This window comes from Epinephelus fuscoguttatus, linkage group LG8 (genome assembly GCF_011397635.1).
Source record: "Epinephelus fuscoguttatus linkage group LG8, E.fuscoguttatus.final_Chr_v1".
NCBI lineage: Eukaryota > Metazoa > Chordata > Actinopteri > Perciformes > Serranidae > Epinephelus > Epinephelus fuscoguttatus.
The window spans coordinates 22,753,860-22,774,344 of NC_064759.1; the positions used below are offsets into that span (position 1 = coordinate 22,753,860).

The 20,485-nt window shown below is 42.4% G+C and overlaps 1 protein-coding gene across 3 annotated transcripts in view; it reads left to right on the forward strand.

The window, feature by feature from the left end:
- The first annotated feature begins 289 nt into the window (after window positions 1-289).
- Window positions 290-20,485, forward strand: part of zgc:158766 (uncharacterized protein LOC100009641 homolog) — a 30,515-nt gene continuing 10,319 nt past the window's right edge. For all 3 annotated transcript variants that reach the window (XM_049582888.1, XM_049582889.1, XM_049582890.1), the window contains exons 1-14: window positions 290-544; window positions 6,506-6,703; window positions 7,773-9,006; window positions 13,629-13,832; window positions 14,081-14,204; window positions 15,477-15,570; window positions 16,094-16,180; window positions 16,514-16,630; window positions 17,008-17,106; window positions 17,349-17,491; window positions 17,607-17,745; window positions 18,346-18,468; window positions 18,559-18,723; window positions 18,897-19,768. In XM_049582888.1, coding sequence (XP_049438845.1) covers window positions 476-544; window positions 6,506-6,703; window positions 7,773-9,006; window positions 13,629-13,832; window positions 14,081-14,204; window positions 15,477-15,570; window positions 16,094-16,180; window positions 16,514-16,630; window positions 17,008-17,106; window positions 17,349-17,491; window positions 17,607-17,745; window positions 18,346-18,468; window positions 18,559-18,723; window positions 18,897-19,768 — 3,668 coding nt within the window. In that variant the 5' untranslated portion in view covers window positions 290-475. The remainder of the gene's footprint in view (window positions 545-6,505; window positions 6,704-7,772; window positions 9,007-13,628; window positions 13,833-14,080; window positions 14,205-15,476; window positions 15,571-16,093; window positions 16,181-16,513; window positions 16,631-17,007; window positions 17,107-17,348; window positions 17,492-17,606; window positions 17,746-18,345; window positions 18,469-18,558; window positions 18,724-18,896; window positions 19,769-20,485) is intronic.

Consider the following 20,485-nt stretch of genomic DNA (forward strand, 5'->3'; position numbering starts at 1 on the left):
AGAGAGGAGTTAGTCACCCCTGCTGGGTCGAGTGTTGGGGGCTCGGGGCGGTGGGAGTGTGTGCAGGTAGTGTGCGTGTTTTTTTTTCTCTCTGTCTCTCTCTCTCTGAATGATGAGCCTGAAGTTGCGGCAGTGTGCATTTATCCAGCTGGAGGAGGCTTCAGTAGCAGAGCAGCAGCAGCAGCAGGGCGGGGGAGGTTATGTTGAAGGGAGGGAGGGAGGGAGAGAGGGAGGATGAGTGACGGGGAAGCCAGCGCACTGCCTCTCTCACGCTCCGACAGGAGTTTATTCTGCTCCAGCTGCCGACACCACAGCGCACACAGAAAAAGTGAGAGAGCTGGAGAGAGAAAAGCCCCTTCGATATCACAGCGATGACTTACAGCACTTACAGAGTGGATTGCACACTGGATTTTAGCGCTTGGAGTTGATGACACCAAGTTATTTATTGACGTTTGGTATTTTGTCTGGTGCCTAAATGCTGTCACTGGGCAAAATGCACTCCAGAGCAAAGTCCCGGAGTTGTGACAACTACCTGAGTATTAAGGTACGAACTTTAAATACGTCTTTATTGCAGTTTAACTGAGACTTTTTGGAAGTTGCTGTTTATTTCTGTGTGTTTTCATATGTTAGTGGGGAACTTCAATCGTAGACTGTGTTGTGTGTGTGTGTGTGCGCGTGTGTGTGTGTAACTGTGCACATTCAGATGATGGATGTTTTTAATGTCTGCGCCTTTTCATAGCTGATATTTTGACTTCTTGCACTGTAGCCAAAACATAGCAGGTAGCTTTTTATTCATGCATGAAGAGAGAGATAAAAATGTTTGTGCTGATCAGCGCTGTATTGTTGCTCAGTCTATTTATATCCCTTAATTTACATTCAGTTTCAGTCATTTTAATGCCTTTATTTTCTCTTTTGTTTCAGTAAAAGAACTTAATATGTCACGGTGTGTAGATGTTTGCTTTTTCAGCAGCATTTTGTCTGCTGCTCACAGATACATGCCTGTTTGTAGTACTCTGTGTTCACTTCGAAGGGCACTGGGAGCGTAAATCATCACTGATGGCACCTCAGCATGTTCTCCATCTGTTGAATGACAATAACAAACTGAATGTGTTGAATCTTTAGGTGGATTTAAGACAACTTTGTGCGCAGGGAGCAAAACACAGAACTATCAAATGCAATTTAATTCAAATATTGAATTTATTTCTGTACTACACACAGACATATCAACTTATTTCAGCTATGTGCCATCATCAGCTATGGTGGGCTCTTAGCTGCAAAAACTAACAAACAAAAAACACAATGAAAACAAGATGTGATAAAAGTGCTATTTATCATTTCTGGGGTCACTGAAATACACAAGTTTGTATCCTTTCTGATAAATTGGTCTCCTTTATCATCCTCCCACTTGTTTTGGTATGCACTGCAGCTATATTTACCCTGCAGAGGTATCAACAGACTTTGTTAGTCTCCTTTGTCTCTCCTGTCGCTGCTCATCACACTCTGATTGGTTGAAGCACCTCCATTCACTTTTTTGTCCTCTTGTTGTTTCATTTATGTAAAGTCCTAATCATGTGTGAATGTGTGTATGTGTTTTATACAGTACAGGGCTGCCCAGGAACAATATCCTGTCAGTGTTGTTTACTTCCTGTAGGACAAAGTCATTAGCACATAAATCAACTCTTTCTCATAACCAGCATGGGAATCTGTAAAATCTTGCCCCACTAATGGATAAGTGTACAGTTTAATTTTGTTTAATTTAAAAATTAAAATGCACAGCTGTCTTTTTGTGTCATAGCTTGCATCTTTTGTTTTGTTTCATGCTTTTTGAGAAATTATGTAGGCCTTACACTTTAATATGGCCCAATGAGTAGCGGAACTGTTTCTCTTACATTACAGTCAAGACATGGGAATATATAATGAGGTAAATAAATTAATAAAGTAAATGTAAATTAAAGGAAAAAACTAAAAAAACTTTTCCTGAAGTGGGTGGTCCAATTTATCACCTCCAGACTTCCGTTGTTGTTGATCTCGCTGTCACCTCAGACCTGACTGTGTTTGGCTCACAATCACTGTGGGCCTCTCAGGGTTAAAGTTTATCTGCTTAGATAACATTATAACATTTACTAAAGTGTCTTTTACACTGCCATTCTTACGCTATGCTGTTTGCCACTGAAGAGCATGCTCTGTAGTGTTTATACACACAGACAGAGTTTCTTTGTGTCTTATGTACTTGTATAATTGTGTGTTCGAGTGCAATTAATTTTTATGTTGAAGATATGTAAGTGTGTGAGTAGTTAAGAAGCACTTGAATAAATAAATTCAATTTAATAGAGCAATATTTTGATTTCAGATCTGTGGCATTATTAAGTAACCTACATCTTAAATGTATTTGGAGTTATTAGTACAATGTTAAGCTCTTTTGTCTGACTTTATATCCCAGCCCTCTTTGCCTCTCCTCCTCTCATAAGATAGGATTTCTATTGGTACGGATCAAAAGCTGAATCAAACTGCGGGTTCAGTGGTAAGGTCTCACTGGGCTCTATTGTTGGCATCCTGGCACCTGGCAGCGGGGCAGGTCTGAGCAACCTGTGGCCTTTGTCAGCCCGCTGCCTTTGAGGCTGTTAGCAGGTTGGTTAGTGAGCAGCCTGTATGGGGGCTCCAGGCCTCTCCTGTTACACTCCCCTGGTGGCTTCATGCTCCACTGGAGGCCTGGTAGGCAGCGCCTTTTGTGTCCCTGACCCACTAAATGTGTCAGTGACCACCTCTCGCTTGCGCACTCTCTGTCTCTGCAGGTCTTTCACTCTTGCTTTCTCTGTGATGCACCCTTTCTCTCTTTTATCCCTCTGACTTTGATTCCTTACTTCCTCCACTGCGGACACATGCTTTAAATGTTTGAGTTGGCAGCTTATGAAACATTTAATGTCTCTTGTCGCTCACAAACGTTCACTAAAATTGCAATATTTGTTCCCATCACAACTTGATATTAAAGAGAATCAAGGGTCTGTGTTTTCCTTGTTCACTGAGAGTCAAAACCCCCCTCGTTTAGCTCACTCACCAGCTCTGTGCACTGTCTGAACAGCTGGTTTACCAACGCTGCAGACAAAAGTGTCCCACCTGGAGTTTGAAGCCATTAATTACCACCTTAGTCCTCCATCACACAGGCGGCTGCTTTACAAAGACCTGGCATCAGAAAGGGTGGGACTTCCCAATCTGTTCCTGTCCTGGCTGAGGGTCTGAGGCTAGACATACACAACCATACACACTGCATTCCTCTGTGGCTCAGAGCGGATGGGAAGCTCAGCTTTGGTGGCTAAGCTCAGTCGTTGTGCTGAGACATGCAGATATGTCTCCTACTAGCCAGGTGACACTTTTTGAAAAGCTTTACAAGCTTCCTGACAATGGAAATCTATATGTGTTGTACCTTATGTAAGATGTTATCTATAGGGTGATGTAATGTGTATTTGTCACAACTCTGGATGTGAACATTGTAGCTATTGTTCAGATGTGTGCAGCTTTTGTGTCCACATCATAGCGTTGGTTTGCATGGACAGCCACTCCTGTGAGACAGGTTGAGTTTATCATTGAGCTTAAGTCTCTGCAATGTTGAGTAATTGCTCTCGAGACACTACCTCTGACACTACTGCTGCTTTTTTCTGCCTTGGGAACCTCTCGAGCAACTTGCTGGTGTGTCCTAGTGAGGGCTTTCCTCCTATTGTTAGCTTTCCTCCAATAAAGCGCCGTGTTATTCTTCTCCTCCCGGGTGCAACAGTGACTAATGCCCAGAGACATTTTTGTCTCACTAAAAGCAGGCTGACTGCTAATGGAGGTGGGCGTTTTGTTTCAGGGCACCAAACATTGTACTGCACATACCACTTAGAGAGGCGGAGTGCACAATGAGCGCCTTGTAGTAGAGTCGTGGCATGTGTACCAATGCGCTGAACTGTACTCACTCTCCTCTAATTGATGGTGCTGAGCTGCTTAGATCAACAGGACAGATCCTACAAAGGGTGAAACATGGGCTGTCTGACCGCCTAAATTCACCGGAGCTCAGCTGATATCTTGAGTTCTAGGCATCCTTTTTTTTTTTTTTTACACACTTTCATTGTCATGTAAATGCACTGTAGACATTCAAGCAAGAGTTAGGAGCTCAACCCCCACGTTCTTCTCTATGGTACACAGTTGTCATAGTGTGGGACTTTCCCTGGCATTGCTATCTATCCTGTGGTTATCGTTGGAGGCAGATGTGTCTATTCCACTGTTGTGTTCCATTCGGGAAGGACAGATAGTCGAGGGGTATTTGGCCTTGGCTCCGACTGCTGAGAGGAAGGTCATAGCCTGAACCTTGATCATAACTACGACGCCAGGTCAACCTCATCCAGGACTGCTGTAATCCCACATGTCCCATCTCATCCCCAGACAAGTTGTAACTAACGCTGTCGGACATGTCATATATTCTGGTGGGGACAGGTGGTGGTGGCCCAGGTCATGTAGGGGGCAGATAATAGTCGATAACATGGTTGTTATTACTGGGTAGCATTGCACTGTCCCAGCCGCAACTGGACTCCAGTCTGTACTTTCCAGTTCTGCTGTTTGTGTCCGCTGACAATGACGTCACTCCCACCAGGTGTTTCCCCTCTCCCTGATGGAAAGACCATCATGGCTAACATTTCCTGTCATGTTTGAACTTCCTGACTGTCTGGCTAAGTGGTATCATGCTCAGCAAGTCATGTGCATATGCAACCGTGTGTTTATCTGGTTGAATTCATGTACAGTAAGCAGATAGCCTGAGCGTCAGACTGAAGCTCCCAGAACCTTCAGTCTGACATTGCCTCCATTGAAGGCGATTTACAAGGGGGAGGGAATTTGATTTTTCCCTAACCAATCAGTAGAGATCAACGACTCACCCAGAATCTGACGTTGTTAGTATCCATGCCTCAGGGGTGCCAAAAACAAGCGAGCATTTCCCGTTTAAAATGTCTCCATCGTCATGCACGCCCAGCTGCATCGCCGCTAATCCAGTTTAGCAGCTTCCTTAATGTGGTCCACCATTAATGCGAGTAGTGGCGAAATACCTCGATAGTATCGTTAATGTGGTCTGTAGGATCTGTAGCGGTTGCCATTGTTGCTATCCTCACCAGTTACCCACCGGCGTACAGCTTGACATCAGCGTGGCGCTGATTGGCTAATCGCTAGACCCGCCCCCACCCCCGGCATTCATTGGTCCGTCCATCGTTTGGACGAGATAAATCGCAAATTCATTGCAGTATGCCAGACCAGAGATGCAAGCCTACTCAGTTGAGTGGGCGGGGTCTATAATCTGGAACCAGGCTAGTAAGCAGATGCCTTGTTAGCTGGTGATAGTTGTGCAACATTTGTTTGATATTGTTAACCACCATCAGCATTTAGTTGGTCAATCAGTCCACCACTTTGTTCCAAATCTTAGCAACTATTGAATTGATTGCTGTTAATTGTGTACAGATATTCATGGCTCCAAGAGGATGAATCCTACTGATTTTTATGATCCCCTACCTTTTCCCTGATGGATTGCCATGAAATTTATATCAGCCTGAGCTGTACTTTGTGTTTACTGTTAATAAGCAAATGCTAGCATGGTAACACACCAAACTACAATGTTGTGCGTGGTAAGCATTATACTGGCTAAACATCAGCATGTTAGCATAGTCACTGTGAGCCTGTTAGCTTGCTGAACGTTAACATGAGCCACTCACTAAGCCACTAGCATGGTGTTGTGGTACTCATGTCGTGTTTAGTGTGCAGGATTTTGGGGCATCTATTGCCAGAAGTGGTAAGAAATAATCATATCTGTTTTCAGTAGTTGATAATCACCTGTTACCTTAGAACGAGCTGTTTATATCTACATACAAAGAGGGTCCTTTTCCATGGAGGTCGCCATGTTGTCTCTACAGCTTTGTTTTGCAACTTCACCATTTGATGCCAATAAATCCTACACACTAAATGTTACCTCTTTGCATTTAAAGCACTCTGGACCAGTGGTTTCTAACCGTGGGGCCAGGACATCCCAAAAGGGCCCAAAGAAAAATCAGAAGGGTCACAGGATGATTACAGCCATACGCAGAAAAAATCCTGTCCTGTTAAACAAATTTAATGTGTTTTTTTCTGACCATTTCTGTTTGTTTCTTTGTCAAATGCTGGATACTTACACTACTTAACACTTCAGAAAATCCATAAAATAAAACTCTGAGAGAGAAAAATCATTTTTGGTTGGCCTGCTCACAGCCCATGTTCACACCAAGGCCATAACCTGTAATGAGGTAGACATTGCTTTGCTTTTAGGGATCACAAGCCAAAATAGTTGGGAACCATTGGTTTAGACCCCCATGTCCATGTAGCATATTATTTTCTAATGTTTTGCAATAACTTGGGAAGAATGACCTTTCCATGACACATGTAGAGAAATACGTATTTATACAAGCTTCACCTGATGAAGGACGTCCAACCTAATCCAGCTTTTTTCTTCCTTCAGGACACTGAATCTTTAGACAGCTGTATCCAGAGCACCTTGTCGGCCCTGTACCGCCCTTTCACTGCCACCGCTGCCACCGTCCTGTGGCAGCTCTTCAGTGTGGTGGAAAGGCAGTACCGAGGAGACGGCCTCCGCTGCCTCATCGACTTCTTGCTTCCTGCCAAGAGGATCCTGCAGATCATCCAGCAAGAAACCTGCGTGAGTTGTTGATAAATGTGGCGCATGTGGTTAAATCGATTCAACCTCCTGTGGTTTATGTCAGAATTCATTTTGAGTTGCATCATAGAGATTTACCTGGTGCTAACCTCGGTGATATCCTGCAGGACTATTGTTCTGACCTTCAATCTGTTGGAAATAAAAGGTTGACAAAAGGGCAGTGAGGACACAACAAGAAAAGCCCAACTTAATCATGTTTCTGTGTGTCATGACTTGTTAGCTCATGTCCTTCCCTGAAGACTTCAAACATAGAATAATAAACATCTTGAAAGATACGTGACTGAAGTGATAACAAAATGTTTTTGACAAAAGAATGTGAGAACAGTCCATGCTGAGTGTGAATATCTTTGCGGAGTGGGAAGGGGGAGCATCAGACTGAGACAGAGTTGATTATTGTCCCGAAAACAAGCTGAAAAGCAGCCATCTTTCTCTGAATAGGGAGACAGAGGGAAACTGTGGTTTATTTGAGAGGCTGCCATGGACTCTTGGGCCAAAGTGAAATTTAATATTCTCTCTCACAAGCTTTGATTGCAGTGTGTTAGGGCTCTACAACCAAAGCACTGAAACTTTATTCCCCTGTATTCATCTCTGTGGTGATTACACTGTGACGATAGCCATAGAGCAATAGTTTCACCTAAGCCTAGCCCCTGAGAACAACCTGCCGTGCTTGAGAGTCTTTGTATTGCAGGCAATATGAGAAGCTTCAGAGGAAGATCACATCCTCAGTCTTTGCCTTGACATTCATAAGAGATGAAAAAACCAACCCTTGAGCACATTGTCTTTGCTCCTAGGGTCTGTTTTTTTATTCTGTCATAGTGAAGATTTGTGTTTGGGTTGCTGCGAAACCAGGCCTGATCAGACAGGTTTTCCTCTTCAGTCGAGTGATCACTGACAGTGATTCATCCAGTGCGTCCCATGAAAACATCTCGCCACTCCATTAAAGTTAAACACTTGTTTGAACACAGCTTTGCAGATGTCAGCCGAGCCATGACACACAGATGATGATCTGTTATGTGAGTGGGTATTGACTGATTTCTCTGTTTTCTCTCAGGTGAGGTTCAGAGGATTGCTGTTCTATCATGAGGGGTGGCCTCTCTGCATCCACGAGAAAGTCGTCCTGCAGCTCGCCCCTCTGCACAAAGTGCGACTAAAGCAAGGAGATTTTTACCTACAGATTGTTCCTTTAGGCCGCAAGACTGCCAAGCTCGTAATAAAATGCCTGACGGCCAGTGGGCAGGCCATTACAGAAGTCCCCATCGCAGAGAGCATGTATGGCAGCGTCTTCACAGCTGAGTTCTTACAGAATGTAACACGAGACCGAAACGTGCAACCACTACAGAACTGTCTGCTAACCACTGGTACGGCTGTGTACAGGACGCCGTGGAAGAACGTGGTCAACCCACTGTTTGTCAGCAGCACGGCAGACGCCATCATGCAAGCGCGCTGCAGCAGAGGTGGCTTCCGCGGCCACCTCAGCACCTGCAGCACCAGCGGATCCACGGGGACTCTGGACAGCCACCGCAGCTCCAGAGAGTCCCTGCACTCTCAGGGAGCTGACTCCATCTTCTCTGAGCCCACCTCCCCAAACAGAAACCACATGGACTCCAGCAGTGAGAACCACAGTGTCAGCAAACCGGACACTTCGACACCCATCATTAAAATCGAAACACCCACTGAAGAGTGTGGGACAGGGAGTGAGAATAATGGTGGGAGAGGAGGAGGGCAAGGGTCCAAGATGCTATCCTTCAGTACGGACCTTAGTGACCCAGGCCCTCGACGCCGCCACCCAAGGGACTCTGTTGCATTTGAGAGCAGGAGACTTTTCAGGAAATCCTACATGGAGGCCCTGCAGAACCCCATGAGCCTTGGGTCCAGCTCCGAATCAATCCTGGAGGAAAGCCCAGATCACAGTGCTGGCCTAAGAGAGCGCACAGTGACACCAGGCAGCAGCCCTGACACCCGGTCCTCCTCCAGAGAACACTTATCTCGGAGGCTGGGTAGCCGGAGCTGGCTCAGCGGTGATGACTCCAGGCCCAGCACACCTTTACTTTACTTGCAGAGGGGACTGAGGAGCGCAGAGAGACGGGCAGAAAGACGTTCAAAGTCACTGGAGAGGAATAACAAGGCAGGCCAGGTTAAAGGCCACCGGGAACGCTCCTCCTCTGGAGGCTCAGTCACCACATCACCCAAAAAGCTGATTAATGGCTACGCTCTTCGTTTTGGGAAGCTGGATGTTGAGGCGGCTTTTCTTGGTTCTGAGAGGAGAAGCAGCAAAGACGAGTCAGGTATGTGACGCTGCACTGATGTTCAACCCTTTGTTGACACCATGTTGATCACAGTACATGATTATTACTTTCTGTTGGCTTTACCAGCAGCAGAAGAGTTTATGTACATAATTGAATTTTATGGCACTTGATTCTTCAACTCAAATGCATTTCAAATAGTACCTTTTAATCCATCACATTTATTTCTGAGATATAGTTACAAGTTATTTTGCAGACTAAGATTCTACATTCAAAACATAGGGCTAATTTATAAAGTATTAAGTATTGTTACAGATTGAACACCCAACAGTCTAAAGTTAGATCATCTAAACCTCAGCTAGCTAAAAAACTACAATTACAGTGCTGTTTACAGATCAATTAATCCTTCATAATAATCACAGTATACTATAAATATATTAATGATTAAAACAACCTGCAGGGGGATATTTTTTATTATAACTTTAAGTGCTTTTACCTGATAATACTTATGTACATTTACCAAACTAAGTTACGAATGCAGGACTTTTACTCATAATTAAAAAAGGACGATGTGATATTTCTACGTTTATTGAAAGAATACGTCTGGTATTTTTTTCACATTGTTATGTTATCATGAAAATCTCTTGAAAACACCAAAACCAACAATATTATATTAAAGTATTGCCTGTGTAAACAGAGCATGACATAGGTTATTCCTCTGTGCCGTAGACATTAATGTTTGTCCAAAAACACATTATGAGCACTGATGTTTTTTGTACTTCACACAGCGTCATATATACTTACTAAAGCATCAGAATGTGTATCAATCCACTGCTGAAAATAGTCTTTAATAAGTGCACCATTTTCTTCTGTCTGAGCAATGTTTTGTTTGTCTCATCACTAGCAGCCATAACTGTTTCATGTTGTTTAGATAGGTAGGATGAGGAACATAAAGCTTCACCGCTGCATCTCATTGTCTCATTTTAAATAATAATGATAATAATACATTTTATTTACAAAGCACTTTTCATGGTACTCAAAGACACTTTACATTTGTTAAAAATGATTAAAAAAATACAATAGAATACACACAACATCATTCACACATTAAAAGCTGTTTAGAAAAGATAAGTTTTGGTGAGTGATTTGAATCGGGGGAGGTCATTGCACTCTCAAAGTTGTTTGTTTTCTTTGAAAGAAAATTACTTTCCTTTTCCTGTCTTGATCTTAATGTGCATGCAGCAGCAGCTGGGCAGCCAGTTAGAGGCAGACAGGTTACCATGAGGCAAAGTATGGGAGTAAATAAAAAAAGATTGCTGTTTTTAATATGTTGTCATGTATAAGAAGACCCCAAATGACCTCAAATGAGCCCTGTAAGAGGACTATATGATTACTCTAAGTGTGTAATTTAAAAGCATTTGTATGGTAGTGTTTCTGTCCCAAGCTTTTTGATCCATATAAGCAGTTTCCTCTGTAGTTATATGCTTCAGTATTGACATAATGACAGCCCATGACTCATCATTTCTCACTTATCAAATAATATAACCTGAGGGTGTGAAAACCAAGTTTTCATCTTTATAGTAAGATATTAGTGGTTTCTCACCAGGGTGTGTAATCATACCCTGCGGCAGGAGTGACTACACCAGTTCATCAGGTGGCTGCAGTTAGAGTAGGAGTTGAGACAGCTCATAACTGTGAATTAAAGCTGTCATTGGTGATAGATTGCTTTTCAAAGGCCACCGTCTGTATTCTTTGGCACGTTCAAGGCACAGGTACGGCCCAACCCTGGAAACAGAACTTTACTCACAACCCTGTGTTTTCTTTACCACTGTCAGTCTGTTGTTTTTTGTGTTGGTTCATACAGGGTAGCTCAGGAAAGTGGTGATTTGAGAGAACCACCAAGGGATTCATGCTGTTTTTAGAAAACACAGATTCTTCCGTGAATTGAAATGTGAGGAAAAACGGAGTTTATTTCAATCTCTGAATCCTAACCTTGGACAATGCCATAGCTAAGGACATTAGTACCGATTTTAAAATAAAGATTATGTTCCTTTAAATGTGTTAACTACACCCCATGCAGCAAAAATACAGTAGTTAAATCACATCATTGCGTTTCTGAGATTACCTCAGCGGGTATTGTATTTCAGCTGGTTGCAAAGCAGGTTTCCCACAACGACATTTCAAAGGCAACAAAAGATCCTGTAAACTCTGTAAACCAACCACAGGGACCCCAGCATCTCACAATGAGATGACCCTACAGTGTTATTGGGGCTGGGGGCTGCACTGATCCCAGATGGGTTGCCTCATTTACAAAAGTTTCCTTTGTGAATCAATCAGCCACTGGGGATTCACCAAAAAAAAAAAAAAAGCCTTTCAAACTGTGCCTCTGTCTTTGGAGAGTTCATTCAGTCCAGAAACACAAGACCTAACTTGCGCTGACTCACACCACTCTGAAAAAACACTCCAGCAGGATTAAGTTACTCATGATATGAGCTAGAAAACTCTGCAATATCAAAACACATCCTACTCAAGTTATGTGATCAGTAACTCAAAGCTCCAGCTACCAGCACAGATATAGCCTCTCTGTGTCCTGCAGACTACACAAAAAAGCAGACTTTGACACACAGGACAATACTCAGGAGGCTTTACCCCACGTTTGTCACTTCCTCTGAAAACAAAGCAATTTAGGAAACATGCAGCAAACACGAGCCTGGCCACACCATCGCACAGGAAATGCACTGACTGTTTGAAGACAATAGAGGCTGAGCTGGGAGGGTTTACTGTCACAGAACAGAGCAGGACAATACAAGAGGCCTCAAACTGTGTAAAAGGCAACACGCAACAGGTGTCCATCAGACACAGAAATATATCATAATCACCGATCTATATTTCCATATATATCGGCAGAGTTGGTTGAGCAATAACCTATCAAGATTTAGGGTTTATTTAAGTGCTTGGATGTTTTGAAAGAACCTGGTTTGTGCCGTCTTCTCTTTTATCTCACGGTAGCAGTATGGCTTTAGGGATGGATATGACAGTCTGCCACTCAGTTGGTCCACCATTATGGTCCAGACTGAAATATCTCATCAGCTACTGGATGCCATAAACAGATGCATGTATCCTATAAGATGAATATAACCTAATAATTTTGGCACACAATTTCACCAAATATCAGCCTCAGCTGTACTTTATGTTTAGTGCTTAAAGGTATACTATGCAGGATCTTAGGTTACTGTTTGTGCACACGCTCGCCAATTAAAGTTAAAATCAACCTCAGATTCACTCTTGTTTAGCATTTTGTCTTGCTATATATTAGCGATTTTTTGGTACTGTGTCTCTTGGATGCTGGCTGCTTATGATCCCTGACCTCACCTGAGCATTGTGGGTGTACGCACCCATAAACATCCCCCACACAGAAAATAAGAAAGTACACCACACACGCACACTTCTAGTGGGTTGCAATTAATGATTGAGAGGGATTCTGTGTGAGTCTATGCATTGTTTTTTTTAGAAAAAACAAAAAAAACCCTGCATAGTTAAACATCAGCACGTTAGTAGTGTCAGTGAGGGCATGTTAGCATGCTGACATTAGCATTTAGCTCAAAGCATTGCTGTACCTAATTATAGCCTAGCAAAGCTGCTAGCATGGCTGCAGACAGTCTTATTATATGGTATTTTAAACGTTCTCATAAAATGTTAGTGTGAACATTAGTAATTGTACAAATTAGTAGAAACTGTGAAATCAGTTGAGTAACGTGTAGCTGAGGGAGAGTGTGCTGCAGGGGTTTTGTTTTTTCACTAAAATAAAGGACACCCCAATAAAATAAAAAAAATACAACTCAAGGGTGTGCAGGTAGAGGAGGTCATGCTCCTTTACTCACACCAGGCCCGAGTGTATAACCGTACTGTTAGAGCTGCCTTTAGGTTCTTTCCCCTGCAAACAGGAAATGCACCAAAACAGACAGGCTGTCATACCTATAATCATAAATCAAAGACCTGTGCTGTCTTTTTCTGTCTTTACATTAGGGCTGCAACTAAGGGTTATTATTATTGTTAAATAATCTGCTTATTATTTCAAGTTATTTAAATCAATTAGTCGATTTGTCTAATTTTCGAAAATAGTGAAAAATGCAAATCACAGTTCCCCAGAGTCCAAAGTGACGTATTTATTTATGTCTTGTTTTTATTTTTATTTGTTAGTGTTCAAAAATTCCACATTAAAAAGTGCAGATATATAGTCCCAGTACTAAGCCGAAGCACACTGAAGTTTTCAGTTGGGTATACAGAGATACAGTGTTTGCTGCCTCAGGATTAAGTCTATAAATTGTGGTACCACTTGGAAATGTCAGGAGCAGCATTCCTATAAACAGAGCCTCGAGCTATGGAAGGCTGAAGATATGAGAGTCTAATAACGCCATGAGTTACCCATGAGTCACGCTGACTAAACACCTGGTCTGCGTGATGAGTCAGTGTGAACTCACTACTAGTGAACACCTTTCACAATCACAACACTTACAAACACTTTTTTCGAAAGGTATTACGATGAGTGCGGAGGTGAAAGGAAGCTTCTAATTTCTATTGATTGTGCAGTGTTTTCCTGCAGCTGTGGCTCAGTAAGTTATACTTAGACAATGTGTGCTCACTATTTATAATTCTTTCTACAGGACAGCGGGATGACACCATCAGCAATGAGAGCAGGCGGCACAGGCATAGTGGAGATGAGTCCCACAGTCCTAAAGCAGCCAATGGCTCGGCCATCAGGCTGGCCTCAGCATCAGGCTCTTCATGTGAGAGGATCACAGCCCTCCCAAAACTGGTGTCAGAGGTCAATCAAGCACTGCTCACATCAGGAGCTGTGATCCTGCCAGGTAGAAGACGACACAGCTTATGTTTTTATTTCTTTTTTTTCTTGAGCTAATAATGATGCATTTTAGTTTTTCACTTTATAATGAAATAACACATTCACACTGCTTTTTAACTTTCAAAATTCCCACATTGAGGATCATAATGACCTGATTACCTGAGCTGTTTAAAGCTCAGACATTCCTGACATAGAAAGTGATCGTTGACATGTGAGCGGGTATTGTTGACCCCCAGCTGACATTCTCTATTCCAGGAAACAGAGACCGCAGTGGGAGGGCAGTGCTGCAGGTGTGCACGAGAGCTCAGGTGTGGGCAGGTGAGAGTTGCACGGTCAGTGACCTCACCTGTTTACTGGGCTACTACCGCTCCACGCTGCGGTAAGTCATGCATGCCCTGGGTTTATTTTGTCTGCGTTAGGAATAACTTTCACAGCTGTCTCTGAACCCTGAGGTGAACACGGCTACTGTCCCACACAGACTTTATTAATACATTGTAGATTTTCCAAATGCTGCAGCTGTTATAAAAGGTCAGGATTTTTATGTAGGGCATTGTCAGTAAACCTGAGAATGAAATAGGGTCTCTCTAGTTGGCATTTGTTCATGTTAAGATTCAAGATTATACATTACAGTTTTTTGTAAACCCTACATACATTTACCACGGCTGTACAACATTACATATGTTTACATCCGTGTCTTCCAAATGTAATTGGAGTTACTGAACTTAAAAATGTCTCCAAGCCTGACTACAAATGTCTTTAAGTCGAAATATACCATATTTTTGCTTTAACTTATCAGTATGAAGTAAATCTTGATTGCACAATGTAATGGCTACAGAATAATGGCAACATCAGTGTTTAGACTGGTTCCCCAAAAGCCTTTCTTTGACTATGCAATTCTATTTGCCACCGGGTACGATCTCGCAGGAAAATTAAAGCTTGATTTTAGGGCACAAACAAAGTGCATCAACTATCCCAGACGTTAGTGGATTTAGGTTGTGACATCAGAGGATCAAAGTTTAATGCCAGCATCAATTTGACATGGAATACTGATGACAGATGAAGTTGAAACAACGTAGAATAATTACATTTAGTTTTGGCAAACAAAACCCAGCGTATGCAAAACATGGTAATGTTAACATCTACGCAACATGAAATTCTGACATTATTAGACATCATCATCAACCCAATTTTCATACCGATCAAAATTTAATGTCTGTCCCGTGTGAGAATCCAACATCTGTCTGACGTCATATTGATGTCAGGTGCCAGCTGGGATTGCACAACCAAAACAGGACATTTAGTTTGTTTTGCCTGGTAGCTATCAGCAGCTATCCCCAGTAATCACAGAGTATCAGTGTAAGGTTTTTGCAGTTACTATCCTCAGTAATGAAAGTGATGAAACGTGGAACAACAGAAGTAACTGTGGAAACTGTGGTAATTGCTAGGCTCTGAAGAAAATGGAAAGCAATGCGATTGTCTTCGTGACATTGATGCCAACAATAATACCATTTTGAAATGTGGTTGTGTGTATTAAAATAATCATCTGTGTTTAGGTTTTCCTAATTTACCAAACAGTATCAAGCTCTTAGCTGTCAAACTACGCTGTTGCATGTAGTCAGGTGTCTGACTAACTGTAATACTCTGGTTTCAGGAAGGAAAGGCGTGATCAAGGCCTGACTGTTGTAATAGACAGCAGGAGGCATCAGCCTGTTCCAGCTCTGTTGTCATCTCTGTCTGAACTGCAGGTGAGCCCGCAGTGGAAAATATGTAATTAGCCTCCAACACACACCCAAAGAGTTTCCCATCCCTGCTAAATCTCTGTTGTCTTCTGAGCTGTAATGCTACATCTGTCTCAGAGTTATTACACTATGTCATCCCTTACACGTTTCTTATTGTTCTGCCTCTCAGTCTCTGACACAGGTTGGTTTTTTTAAGGAGGCACACCTTTAAATTTGTAGTGACCGCAGATCCAAGACATTTTTCTGAAAAAAGGCTGGCCTCAGGGCTCTTGTGGAAAAGCCTGTGCTTACTTGTCTGTTTATAACCGCACACTGGGAGCAGGCTGGCTGCAGCCGACTCAAAAGAGACATATCATCATGTTATGATGATTAGTTTTCTCACTGATGTCAGGGTGATCATTCTGTAAACCGCAACACATGCATTATAAGTCACTTAAAATACACATTTTACATTGTTTGGCCGTAAAAATATGTTCATCTGTTATGATTTATTCTTCATTTTAAGTGACTGTATGCATGTTTTTCTCAGGCGTTAGCACCAAATGCACTTTATACTGTTTTCTTCCTGGTGGACAAGGAGGCGTCAGTCAAACCTGAGAGAGACATCAATGTACAGGTAAATAAAGACTGTTATTGTCAGTTGGATGAGAGGTATTTTAACCCATTTGTGCCCAAAGACTATATTTAGAACGAAGCAAACAGACATACTTCCTCAAAATGCACTTAAACTGATGGAGAATGGCTCCTCAAGTGAATGTTTTGGCCTGCTGTATGACTAATAATAGTTCTATGCAACTTTTCTTTATATGTAATATAAATCGCATGTGTCTGCTAAAAAAAAAGATTAGATAGATTCGAATTTTTTCCTGGATTGAGATTTTATGACTGCCTATATCATCAGTGTAGGCCGTGATTACACAGTTTATCAATGTGTGTTCTCTTGCTACAGACCGAAACGCTGTCATCTCTGAAAGCCCTGCTGAAGCACATCGACCAAACCCAGCTCACACGAGACCTGGAGGGCACCTTCCACTACGACCACAACCACTGGATCAACTTCAGACAGGTGGGTGTGACAAAAGTGGCTGCGTGTTGTTAATGTATTTGTAAACTTACTTAGAGCTTTGCAAGGGTGGGGATGCCTTTTGAAAGACTGTTTTTCTTTTGTTTTTTTTTGTTTTTTTTGGTTTACACTGTTGGATACTCGTTCATGTGGGGAAAAAAATATATTACTTGTAGTTTTGCCAAAGTTATATAATTATAAGGAATGACTTCTCTGGGCCAGTTGAAACATGATCTGTTTGAGATATGGAAAATCATCTCAGGCAGAGACGGGGCACAATTTTTCACTTTTCACCAGAAACACCTCCAGATTATTTGTGATGTTTCGACACTGCTGGTGCTAACAGTCTCCCTCCGTCTTTCTCTCTCTCTCTCTTACAGAAAATTGACTCATTTGCCAGCAGTTGTAGCGCAGCCATCGCCTCCCTCCAGGAGTCCATCAGCACACTGAGCAACAGCGGCACCCTGAAGACCTCTAAGGTCAGACCCAGCCCCTGCAGGCAGTCTGGCCTTCTGATTTATGTGTCTCCACTGACACACAATAGCTCTCATTCCTCCTAACTATAGTAAACAGTTTGTTTTATGGTTACTGTCCATGATCTTTGTGCCTGTTGAGGTCAATAACAGAATTTTGTTTGGAATTGGAGTTTAAAATTAGTTAACTTGTAATTACATCCATAAGGAAGGATATTTTTTTTTACCATTGTGCATGTTTATTTCAGGAGGTGTCCGAGGTGATGGAACAGCAAAGGCACCTAATGAAGTGTGTACTCGATGACACCCGTCTAAACAGACTGCGTCTGGAAGGAGGAACTGTCCTCGCCCGCATCAGGAAGGAAGAGGCCTGTGAGAATGAGAACTACAGGTACTGCAGGAAGAATGGGTGGACTCTCAACCACATGAGTCAATATGAGTAAAAGCCTGTGGTGAAATATTTCATAACCTGCTTTGTCCTGTTACTGTTTTCCTTGTTCTTTTAGAGATGCTGTAGACATGTTGAATGCACTGTACAACCAAGTAGATGAAGAAGTCCATAAGCTTGTGATCCTCTCCAACAAGTCTCAGAAACAGTTGGAGAGCCTGCTGGAGGCGTGCAAGTTTGAGGAGCAAACTCAACAGGTGAGCTTAAAGAAGTATTTTACCGCTTGACATATGGGCTTTTCACAAAATTGGGCTGCCTATGCAGTAAAGAGATGCAAATGCTTTTGAAATTGGTGCTACATGGCCAGAGAAAACAGAGAAAAGGGGCTGTGGCAATTGCTTTTGCCTAAGAGATAGAAAACCTACAACTACCAGAATGCACTGCGCTACCCAGTAAAACAATATGGCAACAAGCTGTTAACAAACAATCTTGTTTTAAAGTTAAACAGTAAACTAAACTATGTTTTTGAAAGCATTTTGGGTGAGAAAGAGGCAACGCAGTAAAAGAATCTTGGTTCATATTTGATAGCACTGCTTAGTTTTTCAGTTGCAGTGGCAGGCATACAAAAATGAGAAAGTACAATCTGTAGTTTAGAAATGGGAGAACAGTTAATTTCTGCATACTACCCACATTGTGATGATACAAAGCTGGTTGAAACATGCAAAGTATCCCTTAAACATCAAATATTTCATGCGTTCATGTTATAGTATCAACTTTACTGCAGATGTTTTGCTGCTTCTCTTCTCTCTCAACAAAATGAGATGTTCAGTTAATTAATAATCACCTCCCATTTTCAGGTCAAACTCTGGTTCAGTATAGAGGGAGAGAAGCAGCTCACATCTTTGGAGTCACTAAATCTGTCTGTGGCCAAAGTTAAAGAAATGAGAGAGAGCTTGGAGCAGTTCCTGGAGGAGTCGGTGGTAAATATGGCCACAGTTTTTAAACACATTTCTTGTGGATCACATCAGTGGACCAATTAGTGTTAAACTGATCTGTTTTGATGTTGACAGCACCAGCAGAGGCATGGCCTGCAGCTGGTGAAAGAGTCTCCGGAGTCACTTCCAGGTTCTGTTCTCCTCGACTTTAAACAACATCTGGGCTCCATCTTAAGCAGAGTGGAGAGGAGGAAGGCCCAGCTTGACATCCTAAAAAATCTGTATGAATTCTATGACTCAGTAAGTATTTAAAACTTTGCAGATATCCTGTCAAAAGTTATCTGATCCTCTTTACAACTAAAGCATATTCCACAAGGTTTTTTTTCGTATCCCTAAAATAGTTTTTGTCAGGATTAACAATACTGTGTCTTTAACTATGATTAAAAAAATGAATGACGTTTCCAATTCTGCAGGTTAACCAGTGGATGGAGCACTGCCAGGATTATTTCCGCCAGCTGAATCTGGACTCTACAGGTGCAGCACTTCCGCCCTCTGTGGTGCAGATCCTGCAGGATTACTACACAGAGGCATCCAAGTTCTCCATGGACAACTTCAGCACCCTCAACGACATGGTGCTCTCCCTGGAGAGTCCTCAGCAGCTGCAGCAGTGGAACACAGTGTGGCACAAATGTCAGCAGACCAAACAGCAGTTGGAAGACACTATGGCCCAAGCCATGACAGCAGCCCCGAACTCCACGGCTGTTGACACGACAGCTCCTTTAAAGACTGCAGAAAGCCAGATTGCCACTACAGAGCAGCATGGAGCTAATGCATGTTCGCTTTTACCTGCAGCAATTACACCACTAACTTTTGAGGATAACAAGCCTCACTCTGCTGGGCCTTTCACCAAGAGCCCAACCAGTTCAATCTCCTCCTCCACACACTTCACTTTCCCCCCTGATTGCGACAGCAAACTGAGGCAGAGCCCATCCACGTTTGACGACACGGACAGCGACTGCACCATCGACTCCACCATCTCCTGCCACTCGGAGCCCGTTTACTCCGGGGCTGCCCGTCTCCGCAAGCAGCCAATGAAAAAGATCATGAAAAAGACTATGAGCTATGAGCTGACCCAGAGGGACAGCGGCCACTCGGACGTCAGCCACATTCACGGCTACACTGGTGTGTACATCAAGGGTTTGGAGGTGGCTAATAACGTCTCTGCAGAGAAGAAGCTGCAGAGACCTGACGTGTTGAGCCCAGCGTTGGGACGCAGCCGCAGCATGTCTACGCCCTCCAGGATCCACAACAGACGCAGTGACGGAGATGGAATGAAACAGAGCAGGTGAGGAAGTGAGCCAGTGATACTAAACATAACCTGAGATATTACTTTACATGTATGATGTATAAAAAGTGTGTATATACGTATAGTGCATGGACAAAACACCAGAAACATCACCATGAAATAATTTAAGACCAACTAACCTCAATCCTGCTCAACTGCTGTACAAACTGTTTTTTATAATATGTTTCTGGAAAGAGCTCTTAAGTTTTACAGTCAGGCTCACTTTCTTTTGCTTTTTTCTGCAATTTTATCCACCTCCTATTGTAATATGTCAAAGATAAAGTCGTGTTTATATTAATCCTGTATTAATACAGTGCTAATGGAGTCTTTATACTAATTACGGCTGCAACTAGCAATTATATATTTAACCGATATTTAAACAGGTGAGTCCCCTTGAGTTTAGTGATCTCTTTTTCAAGAGAGACCTGGCCAAGACGGCAACATTAAAAAAGTTACAGACAAACTTTTATCAGTGATTACCAGTAAGGTGTTGATTATTTTTACAATTAATCTATTAAACATTTTGTTTATAATATGTGAAAACTATGAAAAAAGGCCAATCATATTTTCTCATAGCCCAAGATGACATCAGTATGCTTATTGTGTGTGACCAACTACCCAAAACCCTAAAATATTCAAATTTGTAACGATATAAAGCTGAGAAAATCTGCCAATCTTTATTTGAGATGCTGGAATTAGCAAGTGTTTGGCAATTTA